At 48.1% G+C, this 21,466-nt stretch overlaps 8 protein-coding genes across 10 annotated transcripts in view; 5 read left to right on the forward strand and 3 right to left on the reverse strand.

Annotated features, from left to right (window-relative positions):
• The window catches only part of LOC125953391 (membrane-bound transcription factor site-1 protease), a 5,740-nt gene extending 3,939 nt beyond the window's left edge, over window positions 1-1,801 (reverse strand). For both annotated transcript variants that reach the window (XM_049682939.1, XM_049682938.1), the window contains exons 1-2: window positions 594-1,801; window positions 1-526 (exon numbers count right to left, since the gene is read on the reverse strand). The exon at window positions 1-526 is cut by the window's left edge and continues 2,481 nt beyond it. In XM_049682939.1, coding sequence (XP_049538896.1) covers window positions 1-526; window positions 594-1,142 — 1,075 coding nt within the window. In that variant the 5' untranslated portion in view covers window positions 1,143-1,801. The remainder of the gene's footprint in view (window positions 527-593) is intronic.
• LOC125953426 (testin) overlaps window positions 1-21,466 on the forward strand; it is a 266,491-nt gene that overhangs the window by 57,604 nt on the left and 187,421 nt on the right. The window lies entirely within an intron of this gene.
• Window positions 1-21,466, reverse strand: part of LOC125953378 (unconventional myosin-XVIIIa) — a 284,199-nt gene that overhangs the window by 53,233 nt on the left and 209,500 nt on the right. The gene's annotated exons all lie outside the window — the stretch shown is intronic.
• Window positions 2,054-3,055, forward strand: LOC125953523 (H/ACA ribonucleoprotein complex subunit 2-like protein). Its single transcript, XM_049683144.1, has 3 exons — window positions 2,054-2,308; window positions 2,378-2,450; window positions 2,519-3,055. Exons 1-3 carry the CDS (start codon window positions 2,146-2,148, stop codon window positions 2,748-2,750), a joined length of 468 nt encoding a protein of 155 aa, XP_049539101.1. The 5' UTR covers window positions 2,054-2,145; the 3' UTR covers window positions 2,751-3,055.
• Window positions 3,203-5,783, reverse strand: LOC125953429 (uncharacterized). Its single transcript, XM_049683020.1, has 2 exons — window positions 4,035-5,783; window positions 3,203-3,957 (listed from the first exon to the last, which is right to left on the reverse strand). Exons 1-2 carry the CDS (start codon window positions 5,502-5,504, stop codon window positions 3,733-3,735), a joined length of 1,695 nt encoding a protein of 564 aa, XP_049538977.1. The 5' UTR covers window positions 5,505-5,783; the 3' UTR covers window positions 3,203-3,732.
• On the forward strand, window positions 6,679-8,032 carry LOC125953519 (uncharacterized protein C16orf52 homolog A). The gene is made up of 4 exons (XM_049683139.1): window positions 6,679-6,864; window positions 6,930-7,225; window positions 7,301-7,513; window positions 7,590-8,032. The coding sequence occupies exons 2-4, from the start codon at window positions 7,123-7,125 to the stop codon at window positions 7,775-7,777; spliced, it is 504 nt and encodes a 167-aa protein (XP_049539096.1). The 5' UTR covers window positions 6,679-6,864; window positions 6,930-7,122; the 3' UTR covers window positions 7,778-8,032.
• On the forward strand, window positions 8,196-10,695 carry LOC125953425 (glycosyltransferase 25 family member). Its single transcript, XM_049683015.1, has 5 exons — window positions 8,196-8,554; window positions 8,621-8,852; window positions 8,915-9,447; window positions 9,510-9,713; window positions 9,780-10,695. The coding sequence occupies exons 1-5, from the start codon at window positions 8,325-8,327 to the stop codon at window positions 10,507-10,509; spliced, it is 1,929 nt and encodes a 642-aa protein (XP_049538972.1). The 5' UTR covers window positions 8,196-8,324; the 3' UTR covers window positions 10,510-10,695.
• LOC125953410 (ecdysone receptor) overlaps window positions 11,342-21,466 on the forward strand; it is a 218,702-nt gene continuing 208,577 nt past the window's right edge. The window contains exon 1 of the mRNA XM_049682989.1: window positions 11,342-11,430. The gene's annotated coding sequence lies outside the window, so the exon portion shown is untranslated. The remainder of the gene's footprint in view (window positions 11,431-21,466) is intronic.

Consider the following 21,466-nt stretch of genomic DNA (forward strand, 5'->3'; position numbering starts at 1 on the left):
CGAATACGGCCACCTTGACACCTTTCCCGGTGATACCCATGTTCCACAGGACGTCCGCCTTTAGCAACGAGGTGATTTGCCTTGGGATGGCACGCAGTAGGCGACGATTTGAATGACGATTCGGTGGGCGGTCGGCGGCAGCTGCAGCTGCAGCAGCCGCAGCCTCCTCCTGCTGCTGGCTAAACTCTTCCGTTGCTAGGCGCCGACGTTGCACGAATTGAATGAAATCATTCGTTTCGGGATCGTTGAGATCGATCGCCGGTTCTTCTTCATCACCATCATCATCCTCATTGTTTTTTTCACCGGTTTCCTCTTCCTGCTGCCGATCGGAGCGTAGCGGTACGTACTTGAGCTCCCGCTGTACCATACGCTGCGGTGAGATGCTTTTGATGGAGGGATGTGAACGTAGCAACGCCAATCCATCGTGTTCGCTATCACCAGACGGTTCTTCCAGTGCGAGCACATCGAAATCACTGGCAAAATCCTGTGCCGGATTGCTTCTGGGCAAGATGCGCCACTTTTGAACCTACGGCGAGAAAGGATAGAAGCATAAATGAAAAAAAGGGCGTCGGAAGGCTTTGTTGGCATGTTACCTTCGAGCCGTTCAGGGCGGTTTGAATGAAACTCTGGCGCTCGCGTTGCCTGTAGTAGCCATTGAACTGGACGATGTACTCGTTCTGGACGATTTTGCTGGAAAACTCAATCACTACGCGGTGCGTCTGAGGGGAGGGGATGCTGCTGTTCCCACTCGACGCGGTACGGTTTGCACTATCACAGCACGGTCTGCTAGCCGTCGAACCGTTCGACGGTCCATCGCTACTCCTCTCCCTGCCAGCAGGTGTCGTGTGGCCGATGGCAGGAGACACAGGAGAAGTGAAGCTATTGTTACTATAACCTATCGTATCACTACTAGCGCTATTACTGATGTTGCTATAGGCAACATAGTCGTTGGTTGCTGCTGCTGCTGCTGCTGCTGGTGCCGTGCCATTGCTAGGTGGCACGAAATGGGTACAGACACTCGGAGACGGTGATTGCAGTAGCACCAGCACCACAATCACCAGCGTTGACCACCGGACTTCATCGATGAATGGTGCTACTGCTGCTGGTGCTGTTCTTCTGGCCACAGGGCGGAAGATTCTCATCTTCCTAGGCCGACCGAGAGGCACCGTTTGTTTTGCAATTGATGTTCCCTCCAACTCTATGTATTTCTATCTCCTTCATAAGTCCTTCCAAAAAATGGTAAATCTGTCGCACAGTACTTCGCTGGTCGTCGGTGGTTTCCACTTCACCATGATAACGCCACCAATTATGCACGGTCACCTATTTCACGCGCTCCCTGCGACGACGAATCTAAAGATAACGCAGCGCCAAGATATATCGTTCGTCGTCGTTGTCGGCAGCTTCAAAGGGTTGTCCCCTGATCCGGTCGAGCCCCCAACTTTCACCAATCCTCTCGGCGGCGGAAGTTGTTTTTCCGATGCAATGATGTTTACTGTGCTATTTTTGGTCACCTTGCGCCATCTCCTTTGTCCCCGGCCGAAAGGGTTGTCCACGGGGGATTCGCAGCACAGTTTCTTATCACCACAAGAACAGGTGCGGGAGGGGTGGCCGTTTTCCACCGATTCCCTCCCCGGGTTCTGCCGTCGTTCCACTGCCGTGGCCGTGGCGGTGGATCCGTTCAATGGGTGCAATACCAGAACACTTTTTGCCACACACGCTAATTGATTTTACACATTTTCCGTTTTACATCACTCTTTTGCCCCTTTCCTCAACCCACAGTCGATAGTTCCGCATTTTTTACGGCGACGAAAACAAATTAGGCCCGTGTTACACGAAGCGTAAATTTACAAAATTATTAAATAAAAACATTTATTTTTAACCCTTACACGCTGTCAATGTCAAAGATTTGATGGCGTATAAGGGTTAAAATTAAACATTTTGGCAATTTTTTTTTCATTTACGCCAGAGTTTACGCTCCGTCTGACACGGGCCTAATGAACTCTCGAACTACCACCATGATGAGCTCGAATGGCTGATGGAGCCGCTTGTTTACGTCGCCCCTTCAGCCTTTTTACGGAAAACCACGTGCGCGCAAGTTCCATCGAGCCGGCATCCGTAATTTCCAATATCCGAATCTCCTGCACGATGGGTAAGATAAAGCAAGAGAAAGTGGACGCTGACGAGACGATGGACGTGTCGGTGAAGGAGGAGGACAACTACGAGGAGAAACTGCGGAACGCCAGCGTGATCGCGCACCCGATGGCGTCAAAGAAACTGACCAAGAAGATCCACAAACTCATCGAGAAAGGTAAACCCGGCCTTCGAACCGATGCCATTGCATGGCGCCTGTACTCATCTCTCTTCTGCTCCGTTTTAGCATCGAAACAGAAAAAGTTCCTCCGCAATGGTCTGAAGGACGTGCAGGTGCACCTTCGCAAGGGAGAAACGGGGTAATAACAACGCAGGCTGCGATCAGAGTGTGTACGAAACTAATCTGGCTGCTGCCTCTCTCCTCTAGACTGGTCATCTTTGCTGGTGATGTGACACCGATCGAAATCATGTGCCACCTGCCTGCCGTCTGCGAGGAAAAGAACATTCCGTACTGCTACACCCCGAGCCGGAAGGACCTGGGTAAGGCGATGGGTGTGAAGCGCGGCACGGTTGCCATGATGATCCGCGAACATCCCGAGTACCAGGAACTGTACGATAAACTCAAATCGGAACTGTCCACACTACCCGTACCGTCGTAAATTTGGCCTCAGATATGTTTTAGGATTATAACAACCCCCCTTAACCTGAAGTGTTAGCGAGAGACCCCGGCCCTCGGTGATGTGTTTCGAAGTGAAGTCGAAATGTAGACCAGTCTGGGGCTTGATAAGATGAATTCAATTTAATGAATTTAACCCAGCTTTTATCGAGACAGTCAAATGGATCGCTTTTTTATTAAGTAACGCTACGACGCCAGCTAGCGACGTCACGGCGGGATTTAACGGAATACATTCAAATGTGTACATCGAAATACCAATAAACGTTGTATGTTAGCAGCGCAAAACAACTGAGTTTGTCCGATACGGTTAATGTGTGTAAATGAGCGCGAGCGCTTGGCTCTGGCCAAATCCTACTCAATAAATAACACCGGCATGATTTAAGCGAACATTCTACGAACATAGTTACGATACGAAACCCTTAATGATCATGCTACATTATGCTACTAAAGTGTACACCTCGTGTGTGTAAAAACGGAAAGCTAGTAAACATGGAACACTAAACAGCTTTGGTACGCAGGGGAGACCGATGTCAAAGGACATAAAGGGAAACATGGAACAGTGACGGTCACGATGAACTAATAGCTACACAGACTGAATATGCTATTGCGCCTGGCCCAAAAAATCACCGATCCTCGCAATATATGAACGTTTTTCGTTCGTTCACACTCTTACAACTAGCACAAATGACTGAGAATGTTTTGTTTCTTTTTTTTACTTCTTTTGGCTGAGGAGGAGCATCGTCTTCGAGAATACACCTTTGAATATCATCGGTTACACTTCGGTTCGTAAAATGGATTACAAAAGTACATGAAATATCAGTGTCAAAGTGTCTTACCCTTTTTGGTACGCTTTTTTTATGGATTATGCTATGGTATGCTTTGGTTGGTCGCGATTACGATCGTGAGATTACGTCTAATGATGGTGCGAGTCCGTTTGAATCGTTCCGGACTGAAACGGGGTTTTTTTAGGGAGGCGGATGCTCATCGATGGATGAGTCCTGCTCGCGGATATAGTTCATCGGTGGTACCATACGATCCTGGATCGACTGTTGGCGCAGTATAGCACTGGGAGGGTTTTGCTGTGTCCAGATGCCGTACAGGCCCGACGGATTGCCACTGGTCATCATCGTGTTGGTGGCGTGATGCTGGTGCGCCGGTACCGTTTCCACCTCCTGTTCTTGTTCCGGATGCTGAGTGCGGAAAATAAGGGGAAATTCACTTTATAGACTTCGGAAACACAATCTTGTTTCGAAAGGTGTATGCATACCAATCCGGATGGTTCTTCGACGAACGGTGGGCCAATGTTTGGCGGTGGCATCATCATCATCATCGTTGGTGCCTGCAGCCGATGGATTGGCCGGCAGGAGAGCAGCTGAATCGCTTCCACCAATCCGTCCTGGCTAGTGATCGACGAGTGCCAGGTAGAGTCCGGGGTCGTGCTTTGACTACGGTCACCGTGCGACGATGATTTGTTACCGCCGGCCGGCCCACCTGCACCCGGTGGAACGGCCAGCTTCGAGACCGGCATTAGGCGCGTTTGATTCCAATGGACGGTCGTCTTGTCGGCCTTTGCTTCCCACGGCATCGACCAGCGGCGCATCTGGCTCTCGGGATCGAGGGCCGCCTCCGAGTTTACCTCACCGGCGGCAGCTTCTGACCACCGCCGTTGACCGTTGAGCGTAAAGAGTGGAAAATTAAGCGGAGACCGGGACCCCCGATAGAACGGTGCCTTCATTCCCGAAAGATGCCCCGGATTGGGCAGTGGACCACGAATGTTATCCAGGTAGCCCTGTATCGGACTCGGTCCACGGATATCGTGTGGTGAAGGGCCGCGCGTTTGCTCGTACGCTGTCGTGCCATGATCGGAGGAAGAGCCCTGCGTTGAGCTGGATCCCGTTCGATCGTACAGTCTCGATGGACCGACATCCATCTTTGGGCCAAAGTGTGGCGATGGCGTTTGCGAACGCTGGTGTTCTCCCGACCGGGCAATGGTAGCGGCCGCCGACATCGGATGCTGTACCATCGGGCACTCGGGATCGTGTGGGAAGCCCACCTGTGTCTGGCACTGATAGCAGCACATGAGCTGAGCAAACGCATCGCACGAGGCAACGCAGAACTGGTGCTGCAGGTTGATCATCGTTTGTGCGTTGTCCTGCAGGATCGTTTGATTGTACTCCTTGATATGTAGCAGCTCGCTTTCCTGCTCAACCGTGGCCAGTGGTTGCGTTTTAAAGTCCTGTAACACGCTCACGATATGCGACTTCACGGTGCTAGTGGCCATGACGGACGCCCGGGCCAGTTCGTCCCAGGCCGTGATAAACTGGAAGGCCATATGCGACGGAATGCCCTGGGAGGCGGCAGCAAACGGAAGCTCTCGCTGCGAACCGGTACCGGGAGGCATCGGCGTAACGCCTCCGATGAGCGGATTGGTGGCAGTGGCGGTACCGCCCGGTTGACCAGCAGCAGTTTGATCAAAGTAGGCCCACGGTTCAAGGGCTGCTATGGTTTGCGCTAGCCGGTACCCAGCCGCACACAGATTGTTCATGATCTGCAGATAGTTCAGCCACGCACCCAAACACTCGCTCACGGCTGATTTGGCCGATCCCTGCGAACCGCTCGAGCTAGTCGAGGGTGAGATGGAGGAGTTGCTGTACGACAAAGCACCCGACCCGAGTGAACTGCGGGGTGTTTGCGTTTGCGGTTGGCCGCCCGCCAGCGGATCATCCTGATCGCTCATGGTCACTGCGGTACTGATTAATGATAGGGCGGCTGTGGTGGTGGGCGAAGATTACGATCGATGATGCTGCTTGTTTTGCTGGTTGGTACCGCACCTATCTGAAACCAGCGAACGTAACGAGAATTACACCGATTCCGGAATGAAAAAGCGAAACCTCTGCCCTCTCCGGACGAAGAGCATTTTGAGGGTTTCCACGGTATTTATCACGGCCGTGTGGCCCACACTTTACACAGTTCCCCGGCCATTCGCGGCGCACGGGTTTTCTCGGATCTCCGACGGCGGGTGTTTGTGGCTGAACTGTTCGTGGTCCACAGAAAAAAAGATGTTGAACTGAATATTTCGGTACATTTGGCGAATTTTTAACAAACAAAATCCTGCTTACCGAATTAATGTCGTATTTTCGGTATCACTGGCCACAGGGACCATAATCCGAAAAAAATAAATCATGGGCCCCTATTGCGATTGTCTTGTCTCGTTTCCAAGACAAGACTCGACCAGTCTTGTCTGGCAAAAACCGCCGAGTCTTGGTTGTCTAAAATCGGTATTGCGAGAGTCGCATGAACACTTGAATGAACAAGTGTTCATTTGGCTGTCAAAAGCCATCAAAATCGCAGCTTTGTTTGTAAACAATCGTGCGCAGTTTGAGTTTCCTTACCGTTAACGTGTTTTAATTCATCAAAAAAATGTTTTCAATCGTACAATATTTGTTCAATTATTCTCAATCTCTGATGCATTTTTATTCAGGAACTCGATCGTCACGAAAGCAAATGCTGAGGTTTGAGCCCATTACATGGTTCTCAGAAAATGTGCCATTTCGTGCAATTGAACATAATCGATTACTGGTAATAGGTTATTGATTAATTCCATTAAATTCTTCCAAATCAACCGCCAGTCTGCTAAACAAAAAACTGTTACGGTAATCTTAAATCGCAGTCTTGTTTGGCAGACTCCCAGTCTGGTAGCTTTGAGTACAAGACAGCTGAGTCTCGTTTCCAAGACAGAAATCGGTGTCAAGCAAGACACTCGCAATACCGACACCAGACTGACGTTTGTCTTGGAAACGAGACAAGACAATCGCAATAGGGGCCATGGATTGATGATTTTATGGACTGTTTGTTAAAGGCACCGTTCTGCTGAGTGGGCAGAGGTTTTTGTTTTGGTCTCCATTCGTTTTTCAGAAATCGCTGAACAAAGTGGAAAATTTTTAACATTTTCCTGGTATTTACCGTGCGATAAGAACAATCTGCACTACTGTCGTCCTAGTCGTTGGGGAAGTAGGCCTTCTACCTATTCCTTTCCAATCAACCAACTCACCCAAGAAAGAACAGCAACCTGCGGCCGAGATCCGGGAACCACTGCTGTAAGTTTTAAGGTTCTTGATTTTGCAAGGGTCTGGTGGTATTAACGATCGAATTCTCCTTCCAGTCAGCATCTCGGCAAGCTCTACTGCAATTAAGGGAACAAACAGATAGCACCTAATCGATCCAAGTCGCATCGGGATCGTCCGTCCGAGACACACAAAATTGAGACATGTGGTCTTAGTAACCGGTCCCTAAAGAGCGGAGGAATGTTGTGGACTTGATTGTGTTTCGCTGCCCCCAAACCACGGAACGGAATCATGGATAAACTTACCACTATCAGTGCTGTCCTGTTCATGGCAGCCGATGTGTGTGCGATTGTGAGCCTGGCCATGCCCGACTGGATCGTCACTAGTGTAGGAGGTACCGTAAAGGAAGGATGACCCCGCACCCAATGATATCAAAAGGCTAAACTGCTCCTCATCCTCTTCCTTCCAGGTGAAACACGATTGGGATTGATGTGGACCTGCATGACACTACACAATCGGCCACAGGTTTGCTTCACGCCGGAGCTGCAACCGGAGTGGCTGATCGCGCTGATCTGCATCTTCGTGGGCTGTATCTGCATCACAACCACCATCATCTTGCTGGCATCGAGCAACTGGGATCGAAATGTGATTCCCTACGCTCGGTGGGTCGGATTCACGGCAAGTAAGTCCCGGATTCGGCGGGTGGTGTTGCTTCGTGATAATTCATTGTACGATCTGTTGCTTTCGTTCCCGTCCAGTGGTGCTGTTCTGCCTGGCAGCGGTCATTTTCCCCCTCGGCTTTCATATCGATGAAATCGGTGGCCAACCATATCATCTACCGCACTCGCATCAGGTGGGAATCTCATATATTATGTTCGTCCTGGCCCTGTGGATCACGGTCGTTTCGGAGCTGTTCGCGGAGAAGGTCTGTCTACCACAGTTCTAAGCTGGCCACCCAAAAGGGAGGTGGCCCATGAATGCATACCAGTATTTACTAGCAAATGTACTCTAATCGATGGAATCAACTGAACAAAAATCTTAACTTCTCTTCCTAAGCGATGGAATTGAATCCTGTACAGACTATATTAGTGTCAACCAAAAATGCGGTAACTGTAGTACTTCTAGAGTACGTAGAACTGTAAGCTTCGCATTGTCGTGCGTGTTTAAGTAAGAATAATAAATCCTGTTTTGTGATATTTCCTTTACAACATAATGACCATGACAATCCTCTTCCGGAGGCTCATTTCTGTTAGTTCCGCGGAACCGGAAGCAAATCATAAACAAACAACGCCAGATCACATTTGACATTTGCATCCGTCGTCTTTGCTGGACCATTCCGTGTTCTCGAAGGGGGGCTGCATAAGTATTGCCACATCTGCTGCTGGGAAGACTACTGCATCGTTGCATGCAGTGATGCTGCGGGACAGTGAAGAAGGTTGGATTGTTGGTTAGTGAGTGTTTGATGTTATAGTTTTATTCGTTTCGTGGCAATCATGTGTTCCTTACGGTGTGCCTCGTCGGGTATGCTGCTGTTAATGGAGATAGCAGTGTTTCTAGCGCTGCTCCTCCCCGCTGCCATCGTTCGTTGTGATAATGTTGAGCTGACGGTGCAGCCGCCCAGCGTAATGATTGCGGTACTGATCCGCAACAAAGAACACACGTTGCCATACTTTTTCACTTACCTCGAGGAACTCGAATACCCCAAGGATCGCCTTTCAATCTGGTAAGTTACACAAGTACGGCGTCCTGGGCAAACACAAAGGAGATTTCTAACAATTTTCATCTTCAGGATACGATCGGATCATAATGAAGATCGCAGCATCGAGATCACGAAAGCCTGGCTGAAGCGCTCCACTCCGCTGTACCACAGTGTGGACTTCAAGTATCGCACAGAACCGGCCGGTAAGCGGGAGAGCGAAAAAACCTACACGCACTGGACGGAGGATCGGTTTGCGGACGTGATTCGATTGAAGGAGGAAGCCCTGCAAACGGCCCGGAAGATGTGGGCCGATTATGTGCTCGTAAGTGAACAGCTTCCGTTCGTAGACGACAAGATAGTTGTTTAACTTTCACCGTTCTTCAGTTTCTCGATGCGGATGTATTCCTCACTAATCCACGATCCTTGAAGGCGTTGATCGATCTGAAGCTACCCATCGTAGCGCCGATGCTCGTATCGGATGGACTGTATTCGAACTTTTGGTGTGGTATGACGGCCGATTACTATTACCACCGGACGGATGATTACAAAAAGATTCTCAACTACGAGCTGGTCGGCCAGTGGGCCGTGCCGATGGTGCACAGTGCCGTTCTCGTAGATCTGAACGTGGCGGAATCACGTCGTCTTACGTTCGAACGACGAAACCTACCGGCCGGCCGGTACAATGGTCCGGTGGATGATATTATCATTTTTGCCATGTCGGCCAACTACTCGAGCATTCCGATGCAAGTGTGCAACGCGTTGCTGCACGGTTACATTATGGTTCCACTGGAAGCTGGTGAAACGGTGGAAGGGAAGGATCTGGAGCAGCTGACGAATATTCTCGGGTACATTTTGAACGAGTACGGCGAGGTTAAGCTCAAGCAGGACATGAAGAAATACGTTCCCGTTGTTGAGAAGTAAGTGAGAAAGGAAGAAGGTGGAAACGGTGCAGTGGGGACTAATCGTTTTCATTGACCAGGGATAAACTGTCGCTTTCGCACATCTATATGATCAACCTGGAGCGGCGAACGGAACGAAGGAGCAAAATGCTAGCGCATTTCGACCTGCTTGGGCTGCAGGTTGAACACTTCCCTGCCGTCGATGGTAAGCTGTTGACGGATAAGAAAGTGCAGGACTTGGGCATTCGCTTTCTTCCCGGCTATGCGGATCCATTCCACAAACGGTATGCTTTTGGGCCCGCCAAAATGATTCCGCAAGTTCTTAAGTACCTGTTCTCTTTTTCTTTTAGTCCTATGACGATGGGTGAGATCGGTTGCTTCCTCAGTCACTACTACATCTGGGAGAAAATGGTCCGCTTAGGACTAGCAGAAGTGCTCGTCCTGGAAGACGATATCCGCTTCGAGCCGTTCTTCCGCCGCCGGGCACACCGCGTGTTGGATGATGCCCGTCGGATCGGTGGCTGGGATTTGATCTACTTCGGTCGCAAACGATTGCAGGAGGAGGACGAAAAGTGGATCACCGGGTCGGAGTTTCTCGTGCGGGCAGGATACTCCTACTGGACGCTCGGTTACGTGATAACGCTCGAGGGCGCAAAGAAGCTGCTGCGTGAACGGCCCCTCGAGAAGCTGCTTCCCGTCGACGAGTACCTGCCGATCATGTTCGATAACCATCCGAACGAGAGCTGGGCCGGACACTTCCCGGATCGTACGTTGGCCGCGTGGAGTACCGCACCGTTGCTGCTCTTCCCAACGCACTACACCGGCGATGAGGGTTACATTTCCGATACCGAGGATTCGGCTCGCATCGATGGTACGGAGGCACCGGGAGGTAGCAGCAAGGATCAAGATGGCCCCGGTACTCCAGCGGGAGTTAACGAAACGGGGCGCGATGCAGCAGCCGAGCAGAAAAAGGGTGACAAAGAGCAGCTGCCGAATGCGTCCTCTGCTCTGTTGGCCGAATCTGGGCTGGAGCAGGGTGAGCACGAACTAGAGGCGGCCAACCGGCGCAGCGAGCTCTAGCGTTCCTGGAACGGCTCGCAACAGCCACATTACCCAAAGAATCTAACAATCTAGAGTTAGACCTAGTGATAAGTACACAAACTAGTGTGTTCTCGTGCCTTATACTCGACCAGCGCATTCAGCATTTAGACAATGCCGTGCATCCTCGTATAATCTGCCATTTATGTAGGAAAAGTACAATAAAACAGCATTTTTTTACAAAAAGATTCAGGTGCCTATTTCCGTCAGGCGTTAGTTGATGCCTCAGGTCCTCTGGTTTGAGCACACGCAACGGCGCTAAAGCTGCCGCAGCGAGGTGTACAGGAATTATATAGGTATTGTAGAAAGATTACTGGGTAGTTTCGCAACATGGTTGATAATAGCCCATTCACCTTTGCCGCTGTCGCGACACTTGCTTTTCCATTTGGGAGATGAAGCAAGACTTCATGGAAGCACAGAAAAGAACTCAACGCACAGGTTCGAGGACAGTTTTACTGTGTTGAAGGAGATAGCATTTACCAGTCCCGAGAATCCGGTCCGTGCCATAGCAGAATACACCATTAAAAGGACATTTGAAGCCCCTTCCATATATCCTTATTCTTAGTAACCTTAGTAACGGCAAATTCAAATAAATGATCAATCGATACAAAAAACGATAGAAACGATAGAAAAAACGATAAAAAGAACCGATTTGAGTCTATTTTCACGACATCTCATATTGCCCAGCCTGGGACAAAAGTACATTTTCCACCTACTTTTATGTAGCATTTTGGTACTTCGGTGTTTAAACCATTTTCTGTCTCGCTCCACTCAGGCCGCGCTGCGTTTAGAAGCTGCTTAATCGAAACGTCAACAAAAAAATCCTCAAAAAATCCGCGAGCCGTTTTACGCGATTATTCCCTCGAAAGATTCGAAATTTCTCCGCGTTGTGTCCCGAAAATGGTGAGATTAATACGCCGTGGCCGTGCTACTATCTTATCATCGTAGTTCTGTGCGTATCGCGAGACGATTCCGTGTAGTGCGTACCGAGAAAACGCGGAGATGATGATGGTGGGGCCAGCAGCGGCCGTAGCAGCCGCAGCATAGATTTGGTTTTATGTTGGAGGACGGAAAATGGTGTGCCCTTCCTTCCTTCCCGAAGTGCGCCGCAGTGGTGGTCAGAAGGGTTGTGACGTGAAATCCCTGTCCTGGTGCTGCACTTTACAGAAATTCTCCCTCGCAAGAGGCGTCGATGGTTTCGCGGCCAGAGACCCGTTTCCATAGCGATAATCCCGCTACGAAGCCCACGGTGATTTAAACGCAGCCCGCCGGAGTGTGGTAAGTGTTTTCATTGATTTGTGATTTTTAGTAGCTGGTGGCCGGAGATGCATCGATGTTCCGTGTGCATTTCGGCATCGCTTTTTCTTGTGTGTGTGTGTGGTTTGGTTTAGTTTCCCCAAAAGTCCATCTCCGCCGCCGTCCGTTCACCTCCTCGTGGCCGCCTGTCCCGCTCTCGCCTAGGGCGGATTCTATTTTTAACTCTGCGTCCAACATAACGCACCACGGCAGAGACAGCGACGGCTACAACAGACACACATGCGCCGCGCGTACGGCGAGAGGGACGAGTTTATAAACAAATCATTCCGTCGTGCGTGCATCATCCGGTGCATCAAGGTACCATCGCTTGCTGCTGCTGCTGCTGCTGGCGATCTGCTGAAAACTGGTTCACATCTGGTTGAGAACCGAGTGCCGGGGGGTTCGATAAGCGCGATAAGCGAAGGCAATAATTCGATAACGATGTAAACAAAGCTCCTCCAGCCGCCGCCGTTCCCCCCCCGGGTGGACACATCGACAAACCTTTACTCCCCGTTGGTTCCCGCTGCTATTAGGTGCATCTGGAGCATTTTTGATTAGATAACGTGTCCAGCAGGCGCGGTTCAGTGACGCCTGTGCTCTACATCGACGTCGTGCGCTTGATTCGAATGCGGTTATCAGCCCCTTCCGGGGGACGTCATGGTGACAAACCACCACCGAACCATTTGGAATCCGGAAAAGCGGTTTTTGGGAGAGAATTTCGCTGCCGATCCACACCCATTTACTCAACCGGTCGGCCATAGAGTTTTTTTTGGTTTCATCGCATCTCCCCTTTCTCGGTGCAAGTTGCAGCAGCGCGTCTTTACTGCTGGGTTTGTGTGTGCGCCGGCGTCGGCGCACTTTCGGCGAAACTTCACCTCGAAAGCGACGGAAGATGCAACGGGGCCACGCCACGCGCCCTGGCAAGGACACGCTGGTGAGAGAACGAAATGCACCGCTACCTCATTCCCGTGCCGTTTTCTATTTCCATCCTGGAAAGGCAATGAACTTGAAACCACCACCACCACCACCACCAGCCTGGTCTGGTCACCGTGACCGATGACGCGATGCCGATCGATCGATTCTTGCACATAACGGCACTGTTTGGTTCTCGCACGAACGTAGGGGTGTGTTTGCTGTTTGGTTATTTTTTGCTTTACCAAAAACCATCGTCCGCCATTACGAACGATCCGGTCCATGTTTCGGAATGCAGATGAGTCCTTTTTCATAACTTTCGTCTCTGTTTTGCTTGGGTGTGTCTGTGTGTGTGTGTGAAACCGTCACTTTCCATTTCCGGTTCCGGAGTTCTTCGTCCTTTTCTCCGGAAGTGCCACTTATATGCACTGTGATAATATTAACAGAAGCTGTTGACTTGCGTTGACATGCTGCATAAAGGAAGAACATGGCTTGCTACGATGCTGTACATAAACGAGCTACGAAGCATTCGTGTTGCACAGTTTGCCTTTGGTTCTGCTATGATGCGAGCATTGTCCTTCGCCTCGCCAGTTCGTTGCTTTTGCCGTTGCGTATGTAAAGCAGCTCCTCAGTCTTCGGAACGGAAAGGAACGAAACCGCAGATTGCATCACCACGCCCGAAATTGCCGGTGTGCTGCCAAGGGTTTCCAGGTTCAGGCGACCTCGCACTGACCTAGGGCAACGACACTTCCTAAATCAGGTGGTCATTCGCATTCCCAGAAGGATCAATGGATATACGGGCCTCGAAGGTGAAGGTGCCTGGGTGTGCAAAACTGCGGACATGATTTTCACGTGCAACGGAACATGACTACTAAAGGGATTCCACTCTCCAAGGATAGAGCGACAATGGGAAAGCGTGTAATTAGCATCGGATGTTCATTTCTAGTACGAGAACTAATGTTAATAAGGAGGACGTTGGAAGTTTTCCTGAGGCAGAGACTTGCAATCTGCAGTCGAATCTACAGTAAGGATTGAAAACGATCAACTTTTCCATGTTGAATTTTACCCAGGGATGGATCGATGTTCTTATTGGAATGAATTTATTTTCATAACACTTTCAAAAAGACTCCACAGAAGTCTTTTTAGGTTCTTTAACATAAAATATAGCCTGCTGCCATCTTCTAGAGTGCCATCTGCACGTTTACTGCATCTCCAAGCGTCAATTTGTATTATATAAATAGGTCCAGTTGGTTGACCTGCAAGATCGTCATTTTTAAACCTAACAAGTGCTCAGTACATGTTTTTTTATGTGCCGGTATGATTTATGCCAACAGTAACTTCTGTAATTTGATAATTGAAGTGAAGGTTTTTGAATCACTATTAAAAATGTGTGTTATTGTGTGTCCAATTTTTGGTGATTGTTTTTTACCGCAACTGCCAAAACTTGATTTGTGATCGTTAGCAGCGAACTTGTTTTTTGTGTAATGGTGTCGTCTCTATTTTTTGTAGTTTACAACGTATTTGAGACTATGTAAAAATGTACCTCATAAAAGACACGTTAATTCGCTTATCTTTGGCTCAATAGTGTTTGGCTCAAGGGAGAAAATATTTGTCGAGGGTTCACCATTTCAGGAGGGCATATTTAAAAACAAAAATGTCCCATAATAAGCCCCCCCTTAAATCGATCAAGTGTTGTGCGTTCGTTTGGTTTACTGAGTTTGTGAGTGTGAGACGCTTTATAAATTGAGCTACCACCTTTAAACCCTTTAATAAGCAGCGTTATAATTACATTTGACGTGGCTTCTGAGGTGCGTCTGCTAAGAAGATGTTTTCAAGCAGCAAACCCTGGTGTATCGCGGTTGCCAAGCGACGAGTTGACATAGTACACCGGCACCAAACCCCATACACCATCAATGGGATTGTTGCCTTCGTTCGTGATACAACTTCTCTACGAACCTGCCAGCAATATCGAGGAACATCGTTCCCGTAAACGTGAATTCCCAGAAACGACACACACACACACACATACTCACCTGGTCGTTATCCTTTGGCCAGAGTGTACTGCACTTTCCCTTGTAAGCTTTCCCCACTGCCGCTCCTTGCGATGCGGCATTATGGCTCAACGTCTGCAGCACACATACACACACACGCACACACATACAGGTTACGTGTGCCGTTGTCCTGCCGGCCGTTTCCCCGAAAATCCTGCCCGAACTCCCGAACTCCGGTGCGCAATGGTCACAGGCACCATTCGTCGTCAGCCGGAGGCAAGGTCGTTTCATTTCGTGTTTTGTTATCCTGTTCACTCTGCCCTTTGCGAACCGTTGCTTTGGTGATCCGTGGGTTGCCGTTGACCTGACGAAGGGTTTAGAGAGGACAATTTTTGGAAACTGATTTGCCCACCCCATCGCGTCTTCGCGTCTGTTGATGGCTTGAAGTTGATGAACTTTCAATTATGATTTCGCCCTTCGTCGGTGACACGTTTATTCCCGCAGGTCTCAGAGCGAGAGTGTGTCATTAGTGTTTGGTTCGTAAGATTGAGGTTGCCACCAGCTGCTTATGCTGCTGCTGCTGCTGCTCAGTTTACACTTTATCGGCGAAAGTTCGTTCGCCCTCCTGAACTCTTATCACCTCGGTTGGTCGGTCGCGAACCCGAACCTACCTCAACCAGATTAGATTCATCGCAGAAGCATGGATACGTAATCCGGGCCACAACCGTTGTGCTTTGCCGGTGCCCGGTATAGGTTACGCTAAGGGATTTGTTGTGTAAACATGTCGTAGGAAGAAAGAAAAGGATCGAAATGTACGTGTAGATTGCTGGAGCTAACGACCACAGTCCCTTGATCCTTCTAATGGTCACGTGTTTGCATGTTTGCCGGTAGCATGCCAGTTTAGTGGCATTGGAACAGAAAATCACCAATTTGTGGCTTTGATTCTACTATACTTTTGGGAGAATATTACCTATACTTGGTTTTAGCTCTTCTCGTATGTCCTTTACATATAAAAAAAAGATGGAGTCGCCTGGTAGGTGATGACGACGGATTTATGTGATAGCATTTTATCAGTTGACATACTGTTCGCAAAGAGCAAATCTTGCCATCGTCCTCGTGTCAATGCACCTAACGTTGGTTTCCTTTTGCTGCAGCATTGGCAATACATAGACTCATACTATGTAGCCCTTGAACATGCTCCGTTCGTTGGCACAATCCGGAAGACACTTTTTGAAAACGAAAAACATGTTCCCTTGTGCTGTTGCAGGAAGGTGTGGCCGCAATATATGGTAGATAGGGAATTTATGAACAATCACATTTTTTTTCTTTTGAATTAGAGAAATTGTTCGTCTAAACTTTTGGGATCTGTTTTTTTTATTAAATATGAATTTATTTCATAACACTCTCAAATAGACTTCACAGAAGACTTTTGTTGTTCTTTAACATAAAATATAACCTGCTAGTACCTTCCACAGTGCCATCTGCACGTTTACTGCATCTCCAAGCGCCACTTTGTGCACTACACCCTTCGGTGGTCTTTCGGTGACCTTTTTGGGTTGGGCGAGTCACATGATCCTGCCGTACGTAATAGAGTACTGGGCGTTTGCGATGCTATCGCCATTTACAACCGCCGACCATTTGGCCATTCACCAGCCTGCCAGCCGGCCGGCTTATACCCGTCCCCCGGGGGGCCATTCCTTTACTCATCACCAGCATAACCTTACAGGGTCAGCGGCGATGCAGCGATGTAAGTGGCGAAGCACGTGGTGTGAGGTAAGACTGTGCTGTGCCATCGTTCGGCATCGACGGAATCGACGGGGTAGGGATAGAGCATGCGAAGAACGCGAGTAGATCGCACACACCGAGCGTAGAAATCTAATCTCACGTGTTTGAGGCAAAGTAAGTGCTTTTATGTGCCCCGCCAGAGGTCATAGAAGAGAGAGAGAGAGAGACTTGGTATTAAAATGCCGCGAAAAAGTCTTCCCAAGCCGGCTCTGTCGTGTGTGTGTGTTGCTGCAAATTGAAAGCCAAGCTTCATGGCACGAGCAGACAGAGTTGTGGCTTCAGAGTTCTGCTCGATGTCGGATGCCGATGGCCACTGAAATGGCGGAAAAAAACTTAATAACCCAAACGCACCGAAACGGCTCACTACACTGCTGTTGGGGGCCTTTCTTGAGTGCGAACGGACAAACGAACGAACGGGACGAACGATAAACAGTATGAGAATGTTGGGAAAGCAAACCCCGCCGCCAAGTGGGAGCGAAAGATATGGTGAGCGAAGGAAGGAGAATATTTAAAAAATTAACGAGGAAGGATTGGCAGAACACAAAACGGCCACCAAAGGTTGCGGGGGGAGTGCGTGTTGCGATAGGTCAGGGGAGAAAAAAGATCGTACCCACCACACGTGACCCGCAGTTGCTTCCCACCACCCCCGCCCACTCTTCTCTTCCCAGCGATTACCACTTTTTTCTGCGAATTATTTCATCATTTTTCGTTCTTTCTCGTGTTCTTATCGTATGGCTGGTGGTGGTGGCGGTGGTGGTGCCGCATATGCTACGCAACGATATGCTAGGGCTATGCGAGAATGGTGCTATGGTTTGCAATGTATGCTCGTTGTATCGGGGTTCTTGTGCGGTACAATATGATTGATGTACTGGCGACCTTCTAAGTGCTGATAGCGCTGTTGTGTTAAAATGTTAAGATTGTTTTTGAATATTTAAAATTTGCCGATCATTTACTTGAAATTTATTTTGATTGATTAGAATTTTTTTTTGTTAGTACGTATTAATTGCGGTTGAAAACTCTGTTATATGCCTTTTGGGAGGCATTCAATTCAAACGATGCTAGAGAATAAATCATTATGGAACTAAACAATTTATTTAAAAAAAGGCATTTATTAAGCTTTTTGTTCATAAATCATATTTTGAATGTCAGTATTCAATTATTCAAAACAATTGAATTCTTTTCTGCCTGTCTGTATTACATGTCATTGGAAAAATGAGAAGCTCAAATTAACTGTTACATTAGAACGTTTTAGAACATCGAAATGACATATTTAAACAACACGAATATACTAAACAGATATTAGGAGGAGCTGGGAGGTATTAGCTGGTCAGTTCTTTCGCTATCACCCTTTTTTCATTGTCCGTCTAATTTGATCGTTTAATTTGGAATATGAACTCATGGAACCAACCACATATCTAGAAAACTTTGATCAAACATCATACCAATATCTTTATATTGAAATGGAAGGATGGTTTACTTTACCAGGTGTATGCATATGAAACCGCCCTCCGTGTTCTTATAGCTATATCTCAGCCAAATGGAACCGTAGAACCGTTCTCAATGTTTCATTTTGTTCGTTCGGCATCTGTTAATCAAAATCGGTGCGCAATAGTTCTAATTTCACACTACAACCAATATTTTCATTGTGTACAAAATGGCAAGTTCCGTCCTTAAAAACTGCAAAATGCCGACATCGATCATTTTCTGCCTCTATTTTCAAAACTAGGCGATAGAATCGCATCAAATGCTTATCGAAGCTTATGGTTAGCATGCTCTTTATGAAACACAATGCAAAGAGTGGTTTTAAAAAAATTAAAATGGCGATTTTAATGTAACAAACAAGTATGGCGAGAAACCACCAAAAACGTTAGAAGACACCGAATTGCATACCGTATTGGGCGAAAGGGTTATTAGCGAGCTATACAAGCAGCACTCTATCGATTTCGAACCGTAAAAACCGCATAAATCGACCGGAATGTCGAAATTGATAAAACAGACCGATTTTGCTCGATGAAAATGCTTCGCCACACCGCGGAAAACCGGCCAAGAAGACTATACAAGACCTCAATTGGGATCATTTATCGCTTGCGGCTAACTCACCGCACTTGGCTCTATCGAATCAACACTCATTTGCATCGTTGGGACAGATACTGGCCGAGCAACGCTTTCATTCTTACAAAAGTTCGAAAAAAACGACCTGTAATTGGTTCGAAACAAAAGATCGACTTTTTTTTTGGCGAGGTATTTGTAAATTGCCTAAAAGATAGGAAAAATGTATAGCTAACTATTGCCATTTCTTTGAAGAATAAGAGTTTCTCCATTTTCGCAGAATAAACATTTTTTCTTGATAAAAAAAGGCGGTTTCATATGCATACACCTGGTATCTTATTTATTGTTTTCATTCCATTTTTGTACAAAACTGGATCTGAATTCAATGTAACGTGCATATGCAAAACTGATTTTCACTTTTCGGATTGTAATTGGTACAGGATTTTGTGTATTAAGAGAGAAACGTGTACAAATGATGGATGGCAATCATCATCTGAACGAAACGGTGTCAAAAGATGTAATATCGCGTTAGGCTAAGCACTGGGGCATCATTTACAGCACAGTTCAGATACTCTATCAAACATTATTCACAACCGATTAGAAGTGACGACAACGAAACTATCCATTCGTGAGCTGCGAAGTGTCGAAATGACAAATTGATATGCCGGCTATGAGATACACCGATCTGACCGAAATCTACATCATCTTTAGTCGTTACGATTTATCAGACGCGCCACCACCCTGCCAGCCTTCCATCCATTCAATCGATCATATAGTTTCTTTTCTCGTCCAGCAGCAGCCAAAATCTCACTCTCACCGGCAGAGAGCGGCTCGTAACTCTCGACGCGTGACAAGATAAATGGCCATGGCGGAAAGCGAATTATCGCATTGTGGTCCCCGCCGGTCCTTCGGTTACTTAATAGAATCGAATCAACTATCACGGAAGCTTGGCCGCTTCCCTGTGGTTATATATATGCCATCTTCCTCGAAAACATGGCGTGGTGTGCATCGCTCGCCTCTCGCAAGGACCTTTCTACGCTGCGTAGGCGATGCCGGTGCTCGGCTTTCCTTTGTACTAGATTTTCCCACCCGGAGACGGAACCGGATGCGGCGGATATGGCGGACAGTGGAACGGAGAGCATTGTTCGGTGAGTTCCTTTTGCGTAAGAATGCTGTTTTGCACGACATTTTCGGGGCCAAATGTGGCCAAGGAACTCATTTCGTCTGCGACGTCGCGTCATCGCGTCATCATCACACACCGTCTGTTATTCAAACGTCCTTGACCCCCTGCATTATGTCAGATGAACCGTTCTGCCGCCAGGCCAGAGAGACGAGAGGAGAGAGAGAGTGCAAACGACAGCGAGAGAGAGAAAGAGAGAGAAAGTGAGTACAGCAGCCCCGAAGACAGTCGCATCCCTGTAAAGCGTATCATCGGATGGTATCGGGGTCCTTTCGTTGGGAAATGATTTTAATTGGACGGAGCCAGTGGAAGGCGGCCCTGTGGCGGTGATGTTGGTGTAAGAAAATGAAGGCTAGAGAATCTAAGAAAAAGAAAAACGATCCACCAGACGGAACTCATTTTCTGGCTATAGCTGTGTGCAAGGACCTGCACGTTGCACATCCTTCCAGTCGTGACGTTTGCACCGTTGGCTGTTCGAAAAAACGGTTGTTAAAATCCCTTTTTCATGCTCTTGAATCCTTCAACAATCTTTGTGAATGTTTTTTCGTTAAGTATTTAGTAAAAGGCAGGGAACTCATTCCATAAGCTCTCGCAAAAGGTCCATTAAAAGCCACTCAACGGCTGATGATAACCGTTGATGCCACCGTCCCTTCTCAACATAAACCTGAAATCCTCGTGAGAACCCCCCCACATCCACTGATCTGCGAAGCGCTTCTTTAAAGCCTCGTGCTGCCGCCACGTGAAGACGTGGTTTTTGGTCCTTCCTTTTTTTTTTGCGTCACCACCACGCGAACGAACGACAAAAAAGCGTCTGGCGTGTGTTGTACACCGGAGGGGTGGGTGGTGAGTTTTCGCAGGAATTACGATATTGCGTGTGAGTGTCCTCTCCCCCGCCCTGCCGAAAACTTCGTAAAAAGATGAAAAATAAGAGCAGCACCAGTACCGCGTCACGCCGGAACGGAAATGGGCGTCGCTGTTGTTGTTGCTGTTGGTTGGCGGAAGCAAAGCTTTCTCTCTCTCTCAACATCTCGTGAGGAGGCTCTCCGGGCCGGGGGAGGACATCGTCGTCTGGGTTGTCCGCGGTGTAGTGGTGCGTGGTCTGTGTGTGTGTTGTGGTTCTTCCGAATCTACTTGCTGCGCTTCCGAGAGCCACACCGCGAGACGTCCTTGACTAGAGGTCGCCGGTTCATTGGACCAATTTGGCATGTTTCAGACGCAGTCACCAACACTCTCGTCTCGTGAGTCACCCTCATCCTTCCGTCGGGATTCCGCAGGTCCGCAATACCGGACAGGGTTCCCGGGGTTCTCGGAGATTGGCACATTTGGTGTTTTGTCGTTCTGGCCCTTTTCCTCTTTTTTTGTTTTTTCCTCTGACTGAGGGAGTTGATTTCCGTGAAGGGTGTTCCTAGAATTGTGGTACAAGGAAAAGGACTACCTGATGCTGGTAATATTGAAATTATGCTTGTGTTTTGTTGTATTTTTTTTAAATATCGTTTCTCAATTTAGGTATTTACCTCCAGAATTAGAAACGTTTCCATTTTCAACATTGTATCATGCAAGAGTTTAGCATTTAACGTTCTGTATTGTGTTTCATGCTATGCTATGGAACAGATGTCAAACTGTTCAATCGATTCTGGAAGCAAATGAAATCATTAACAGAATGGAAAAGGGGCGAGCTGGTCGATCTTGAGATTGTGCTGCTAATTCACTTTCAGACACCTAACCG

The sequence above is a fragment of the Anopheles darlingi genome, chromosome 3 (genome assembly GCF_943734745.1).
Source record: "Anopheles darlingi chromosome 3, idAnoDarlMG_H_01, whole genome shotgun sequence".
NCBI classification, from domain to species: Eukaryota; Metazoa; Arthropoda; class Insecta; order Diptera; family Culicidae; genus Anopheles; species Anopheles darlingi.